The following is a 7735-nucleotide window of genomic DNA, read 5'->3' as shown; positions in this document are numbered from 1 at the left end:
TCATCACTAGTGTTAGATGCACCCCGGCATGCTTCCCCTGCTGTCCCATATGCATCCAGAGGTGTTGACAACATTTCCTGAGGTGTCATTGTGCACTTGGTGACCTCCCTGGTGGTCGATATCGATTTCCAGGTCCCAAGTATTTTTCTCCCATAGACTATAACAGGATTCGATATTCATTCGAATATACGAATATCGAATCAAATTTCAAATCATCGAACATTTCCCTATTTGCTCATCTCTACTTGTGAGCGCTCCAGCTTAGGGTAGCTTCACACACAGTGTATCGCAGCAGATCCGCAGCTGGTTTGATCTAAATAACTGAACGCAGCATCAAATCTGCACCATTGGGGGTCATACACAGCTCAACCAGATCCCAGTCGTCAACTTTATACCATAGTAATATACTAACTAATAATAATACATTGCCCCCCTTACATTCTTCTTTGTTTGCTCGTTCCATTGTTGGAGCATCTTACAGGTATTTCTCTCGATTTCTCTACCTGTCCATACATTAAGGGTACGTGCACACAATGGAATTGCGAGACGGAAAACCCGTTGCAGAATGGAGTCTATGACATAGGGCGGAGACGCGCATGGCCGCCAGAGTCAGCGAGCGGGTGCGAGCTGCAGACTCCGCAATGGGTTTTTCGTTGCAATTCCGTAGTGTGGACGTATCCTAAGTTGGAATCCATCACCTGTAGAATGACCCTCACACACTTCACAATGGGCAGGAGCGGGGGTTACTGAATACTGGAACTACCACAATGCACCTTCTCTATAATATGTATATTATTTCTCTGTTTTTCCCAGGTACATGTAAACCAGAGATTACTGGAAACTGTACAAATGAGCTACAATGTGAAGCAGAGAGCGATAAAAATACATCGATACAGTGGTTTGGTGATGGAACAAAGCTCAACACGTCCGGAGTTAAACCTGAGGTTCTAGCTAAAGAAGGTACATACACATTAAGGTCCACGCTGGACATGACTGAGGCGAAGAAGTATGAAAGGATTTGCTGTTTGGTGAAAGATGGAACTACAAAGTCCTGCATAAAAAAAGGTAAATCTCTTCATATTCTGCTTGTCCTATGACATAAGTCTCAGTGGGAGACATGCGGAAAAGCTATCGAGGGTCGCTCTTACATTGTAAAGTGCCGCTCTGTTTCCATCATACTCTGTGGTGCCCGAATAGTGCCATACACTTGCCAGATAAAATATTATAACAAATAATAGTAACATTACCAATATTAATAATAGAACATCTGATGCCTCATACCACAGTTTGGGGTATTACGGCTGGGGTAAGGTGAAAACGGTGCTGAAAATGTGAAGAGCCTAAGATGTTACTCCTAAGATGTTGTCCTATTTTACTCCTAAGATGTTGTCCTATTTACTCCTAACATGTTGTCCTATTTTACAGACCCGAAGAACTTTTCATGTTGGTTTACAGATGATGCACTACCCACACCAAGTCCCATCAGTGAGTCACTCAATGTAACTGCACTTTAACCACTTATAAAATCCACAAAGCCTAAAGAGCTAAATGGTCTCTGTATGGGGGGGAACCATTGGTCTTTGTGTAGCGGTGGAAATTCAGTCGCTGTATGGTTATTATTTTTCAGTCATTATGTAGAATTAATAGAGTGTCATTATTGTGGTATATTGGGATTTGTTCGGAAACAGTATGATGGTAACATGTATGACAGTGTACTTGTATAGTGTATTTGGTGCCTGTATGGGTGTACTGTATATACATAGAGGTCAGTTATGTGGGATCGCTGATGTTATTTTTGGGGACTATTCAGCAGATGTGGAAAAGTTTATTAATAAAGTTTTTCAAACTTAAACCCTGAACAGAAGGTGGTAAGGAGATCAGCAGGAATTCTATCTTCTCCGCGGTCCTCGTTCTTCTGACTGTTGTTTTTGTCGCTGCTGCCATGTTGTACCTGTTGAAAAAGAGGAACAGGTTCATTATCAGAGGTAAATGTTTTCTGTATTTTACGAACCATCAAAAGACTGCCAATAATTATAAGCTTAGACACATACACAGCTCTGCACTGTATATACACAAGGGGGAAGGGCACATAGAAGAGTATTCTCCCTGTGGGGCTCAATGGACATCATATTTTTAGGAACAAAATGGAGCACTAACTTTGTGTTGTAAACAGGGGCACCACTATTACTCTATGGGGCACTGAGAGGGATTGGAGTAGGATCAGCGGGATATGACAGATCTACGTGAGATAAAGAAAAAAGGGAAATGGACGCACAGGAGCTTATGCTACCCCCACCTGATTGACGGGTATCCACCGATTCTGTACATAGGCAGAAAGCTGTTATATAGTTACATAGTACGGTTGAAAAAAGACACATGTCCATCTAGTTCAACCAAGGAGGGGATGGATGGATGGATGGATGGATGGAGGGAAGGATGATAGGTAGGCTCTATACATATACAAGGAGGGGATGGATGGAGGGAGGGAAGGATGATAGGTAGGCTCTATACATATACAAGGAGGGATGGATGGATGGAAGCAAGGATGATAGGTAGGCTCTATACATATACAAGGAGGGGATGGATGGATGGATGGATGGATGGAGGGAAGGATGATAGGTAGGCTCTATACATATACAGGGAGGGGATGGATGGATGGAGGGAAGGATGATTGGTAGGTTCTATACATATACAAGGAGAGGATGGATGATGGGGTCTATACATATGCATTAATGTTATTTTGTTCTAAGAACTTGTCTCTCCTGTTTTGAAGCCCTCTACAGTTTTTGCTGTGACCAGATCCTGATGTGGACTGTTCCACAGATTACTGTTCTCATATTGGAGACGTCTTCTCACCTCCAGAGATTGAATCTTTCCGTCTCTCCAGGCGGAGGCAGTGCCCCCTTGTCTCTCCAGGCGGAGGCAGTGCCCCCTTGTCTCTCCAGGCGGAGACAGTGCCCCCTTGTCTCTCCAGGCGGAGACAGTGCCCCCTTGTCTCTCTCCAGGCGGAGGCAGTGCCCCCTTGTCTCTCCAGGCGGAGGCATCGCCCCCTTGTCTCTCCAGGCGGAGTCATCGCCCCCTTGTCTCTCCAGGCGGAGACAGCGCCCCTTGTCTCTCCAGGCGGAGGCAGTGCCCCCTTGTCTCTCTAGGCGGAGACAGTGCCCCCTTGTCTCTCCAGGCGGAGACAGCGCCCCCTTGTCTCTCCAGGCGGAGACAGTGCCCCCTTGTCTCTCCAGGCGGAGACAGCGCCCCCTTGTCTCTCCAGGCGGAGACAGCGCCCCCTTGTCTCTCCAATCTCCCCTATACGTCTCTTCTCCAGACTAAACAAATGTAATTCTAAGATGCTCCATTCCCCTTATTAGTTTAGTTGCCGTCTTTGTTCCCTTTCCAGCTCTAGGACGTCCTTTTTTATGGATTGGGTTCCAGAACTCCTAGGACATATGATGCTGCAGGTTATTACTCCCCCTAGGACATATGATGCATGCGGGTTATTACTCCCCCTAGGACATATGATGCTGCAGGTTATTACTCCCCCTAGGACATATGATGCTGCAGGTTATTACTCCCCCTAGGACATATGATGCTGCAGGTTATTACTCCCCCTAGGACATATGATGCTGCAGGTTATTACTCCCCCTAGGACATATGATGCATGCGGGTTATTACTCCCCCTAGGACATATGATGCTGCAGTTATTACTCCCCCTAGGACATATGATGCTGCAGGTTATTACTCCCCCTAGGACATATGATGCATGCGGGTTATTACTCCCCTAGGACATATGATGCTGCAGGTTATTACTCCCCCTAGGACATATGATGCTGCAGGTTATTACTCCCCCTAGGACATATGATGCATGCGGGTTATTACTCCCCCTAGGACATATGATGCTGCAGGTTATTACTCCCCCTAGGACATATGATACTGCAGGTTATTACTCCCCCTAGGACATATGATGCATGCGGGTCAGTCATCACCAGTACCTTGATATATTATGGACTACAGAATGCATTATTGATAGATTTTTTAGAGTCAGAATGGTATAGCACAGTAATGTTAGATTGCCCCCAATAGTTTTTAGGTGTCCTTATGGAGGGTATTGTAAAATAAATAAAAAATTTAAATAAATAATGACCAAAGAGACAATTTGAATAAATAAAAATGTGTTTATGTATGATTGGCAGCTATACAGCAAGGTTAACCAATGGGAATTGTACCCCAAATGCTCTGTGATTGGTAATGATTACAGTGTGGACTGAGGAAAGGGGCCCCTCTTAAAGGGAATCCGTCAGCTCCCGGGCACTACCTAAGGTGCTGACAGTGTGCTGTAGCTGGCAGTCCCCCAGTAAGCATGGTGTCTTTTTGGTAATTTTCCATGCAGCGGATTATGTACAATCGTATGTCTCCTACTCTCACAGAGCAGTTGTTCGTGCCACACTTGTCATGCATCCTCCTCCCTCTTCATGAATAATCAATGCTGCCCGGTGTCCTGCTTGCTCAGCTGTCAGATTGCAGATCAGTCCTCTGTAGGCAGGTTATCTCTGAAAGAATCTCTCCTCCCTAATGTGTTGGAGCTGTGGTCTAGAGGTTACTCACTTGTCTAGAGACCTGCCAGCAGTTCATTCTCTGGTTTGTACCCCCTGATGGAAATAAATAGATGTCTTTTTTTTTCCCTCATTATTGTATCATTTTTAAGGCTATGTTCACACACACAGTATTTTTGTTCAGTATTTTGTTCGGTATTTTGCAACCAAAATCAGGAGTGGATTGAGAAAACAAAAAGGCTATGTTCTCACACTGTTGAAATTGAGCAGATGGCCGTCATTTAATGGCAAATATCGGACGTTGTTTAAAAAAAAACTGAAATTATAGCCTTTCAGTGTTTTCAATCCACTTCTGGTTTTGGTTGCAAAATACTGACCAAAATACTGAGCAAAAATACTGTGCGTGTGAACATAGCCTTAAAAATGATACAATAATGAGGGGAAAAAAAGACATCTATTTAATTTACAGAGAATGAACTGCTGTCAGGTCTCTAGACAGGTGAGTTACCCCTAGACCACAGCTCCAACACATTACAGAGGAAAGATTCTTTCAGACATAACCTTCCTACAGAGGACTGATCTGCAATCTAACAGCTGAGGGAGCAGGAGGCCGGGCAGCATTGATTATTCATGAAGAGGGAGGAGGATGCATGACAAGTGTGGCATAGACAACAGCTCTGTAACAGTAAGATTGTACATAATCCGCTGCACGGAAGATTACCAAAAAGGCACCATGCTTACTGGGGGACTGCCAACTACAGCACACTGCCAAGACCTCAGGTAGTGCCCGGGAGCTGACGGATTCCCTTTAAAGGGTTATCCAACGTTAGAAAAACAGAATAGGTATTTTTGCCTGGTAGGGCATTCCTAGAGGAGAAACCTATAGCGTACCTCAAGATTGTGGCCACTCTAGTGTTGTATTGCACATAGTCATTACCTTCACCACGCACCATTTTCCCTACTACTTGTAACTTCATTGAAGGAGATGGAGCTTCCTGCTCTGTCTCCATAGTATAAAACATGGGTCTCCAAACTGCGGCCCTCCAGCTGTTGCAAAACCACAACTCCCATCATGCCTGGACAGCTAAAGCTTTGGATTTGGCTGTCCAGGCATGATGGGAAATGTAGTTTTGCAACAGCTGGAGGGCCGCAGTTTGAAGACCCATGGTATAAAAGATACTCCACTCCACTTATGAGCTATTGCCCATTGCTTATTGTGTGTCGACTATTAGACAGCTTGGGTTACCGTAATGGTTTATTTTTTTCTTTCTCAACAGAAACACCTAAAGAACAGAAAACAAAGAAGACCCCATTACTGCAGAATACTACAGAGCCCCCATCACTGCAGAATACTACAGAGCCCCCATTACTGTATAATACTACAGAGCCCCCATTACTGCAGAATACTACAGAGCCCCCATTACTGTATAATACTACAGAGCCCCCATTACTGTATAATACTACAGAGCCCCCATTACTGCAGACTACTACAGAGCCCCCATTACTGTATAATACTACAGAGCCCCCATTACTGCAGAATACTACAGAGCCCCCATTACTGCAGAATACTACAGAGCCCCCATTACTGTATAATACTACAGAGCCCCCATTACTGTATAATGCTACAGAGCCCCCATTACTGTATAATACTACAGAGCCCCCATTACTGCAGAATACTACAGAGCCCCCATTACTGCAGACTACTACAGAGCCCCCATTAATGTATAATACTACAGAGACCCCATTACTGTATAATACTACAGAGCCCCCATTACTGTATAACACTACAGAGCCCCCATTACTGTATAATACTACAGAGGCCCCATTACTGCAGAATACTACAGAGCCCCCATTACTGCAGATTACTACAGAGCCCCCATTACTGTATAATATTACAGAGCCCACATTACTGTATAATACTACAGAGCCCCCATTACTGTACAATATTACAGAGCCCCCATTACTGTATAATACTACAGAGCCCCCATTACTGCAGAATACTACAGAGCCCCCATTACTGCAGAATACTACAGAGCCCCCATTACTGTATAATACTACAGAGCCCCCATTACTGTATAATACTACAGAGCCCCCATTACTGCAGAATACTACAGAGCCCCCATTACTGTATAATACTACAGAGCCCCCATTACTGTATAATACTACAGAGCCCCCATTACTGTATAATACTACAGAGGCCCCATTACTGTATAATACTACAGAGGCCCCATTACTGTATAATACTACAGAGGCCCCATTACTGCAGGCTACTACAGGGCCCCTATTACTTCCGCAAGCAACGGCATAATGGAAATGTCACCTTCATCCACCCTCTTTAGTGTCTTTATGATTAAAGTGCCTGCAACTTGCCAGAAAAACAGAGGCCTTCCATCATATCTCCCACAATATATAAATGGGAACAATACAATATATAAATGGGAACAATTTGTCGGACTCCTCTACCAGCCTCTTGGGGGCTCGTCCGGGATCAGGTTTATTTCCATGGGTTGTGCCTGCCATTGTAGCCGTTTCCCATTCAAGTATTTGATATTATCCCGCAAAATCAGAACAAAGGTGATTATGTTTGTGGTTAACCCCTTCTATTCTAGCTAGAAATATCTTATTATCATATATCACTTTGAGAGCACTGAATAGATGCACGAACTGTACATTTGGCACCTGCCATTATGCCATTAATGTCTCATCATGACCCACTGAAGTTTCTAATTTTTGACAATACATATAGGGGGATTTATCAACTGCACACCTGACAAACATCGGCATAAAGGCACAGATTTTTGCGAAAACCAGGCTGCGACTTTTTCCTGGCAAGCAGTAAGGTGAGGAGGCGGGCCTCTTCCGGCGCCTGAATTACCATGAGTAGCAGGTGTAAATCATGGCGAAAATTTACACCAGCTCCAGAGCTACTACTGAGACTACTGTTAGGGCTCGTTCACACTACAGAATCAGCATCGAAATTCCCACACACGAAATCCTACCTGCTATCTGTTTAAATGGGTAAGAAATGACATGTTAATTCTTTGATCGGAGAGCAGAGGCGCATGAGCCCTCCCATTCAAACAGAAAGCAGGCAGAATTCAGCGCCAATTCCACTATTGGGGTTTCCCACAGAATTTTGTTGCCGATTCCGTAGTGTGAATGGGCCCTAAGGAAGCCTTGTATCCACTGGA

General features: G+C 44.4%; 1 protein-coding gene across 1 annotated transcript; it reads left to right on the top strand.

Moving 5' to 3' along the window:
- Positions 1–813: 813 nt before the first annotated feature.
- On the top strand, positions 814–7386 carry LOC138775579 (coagulation factor V-like; the record flags this gene model as incomplete). Its single annotated transcript, XM_069955972.1, has 4 exons — positions 814–1065; positions 1426–1485; positions 1863–1985; positions 5822–7386. Coding segments are annotated over 4 exons (1466 nt in total), but the record flags the coding sequence as incomplete, so codon positions are not given.
- Between the last annotated feature and the right edge of the window lie 349 nt (positions 7387–7735).

The sequence above is a fragment of the Dendropsophus ebraccatus genome, unplaced genomic scaffold (assembly GCF_027789765.1).
Source record: "Dendropsophus ebraccatus isolate aDenEbr1 unplaced genomic scaffold, aDenEbr1.pat pat_scaffold_1790_ctg1, whole genome shotgun sequence".
Classification (NCBI taxonomy): Eukaryota; Metazoa; Chordata; class Amphibia; order Anura; family Hylidae; genus Dendropsophus; species Dendropsophus ebraccatus.
This window is presented reverse-complemented; position numbering and strand designations above follow the sequence as displayed.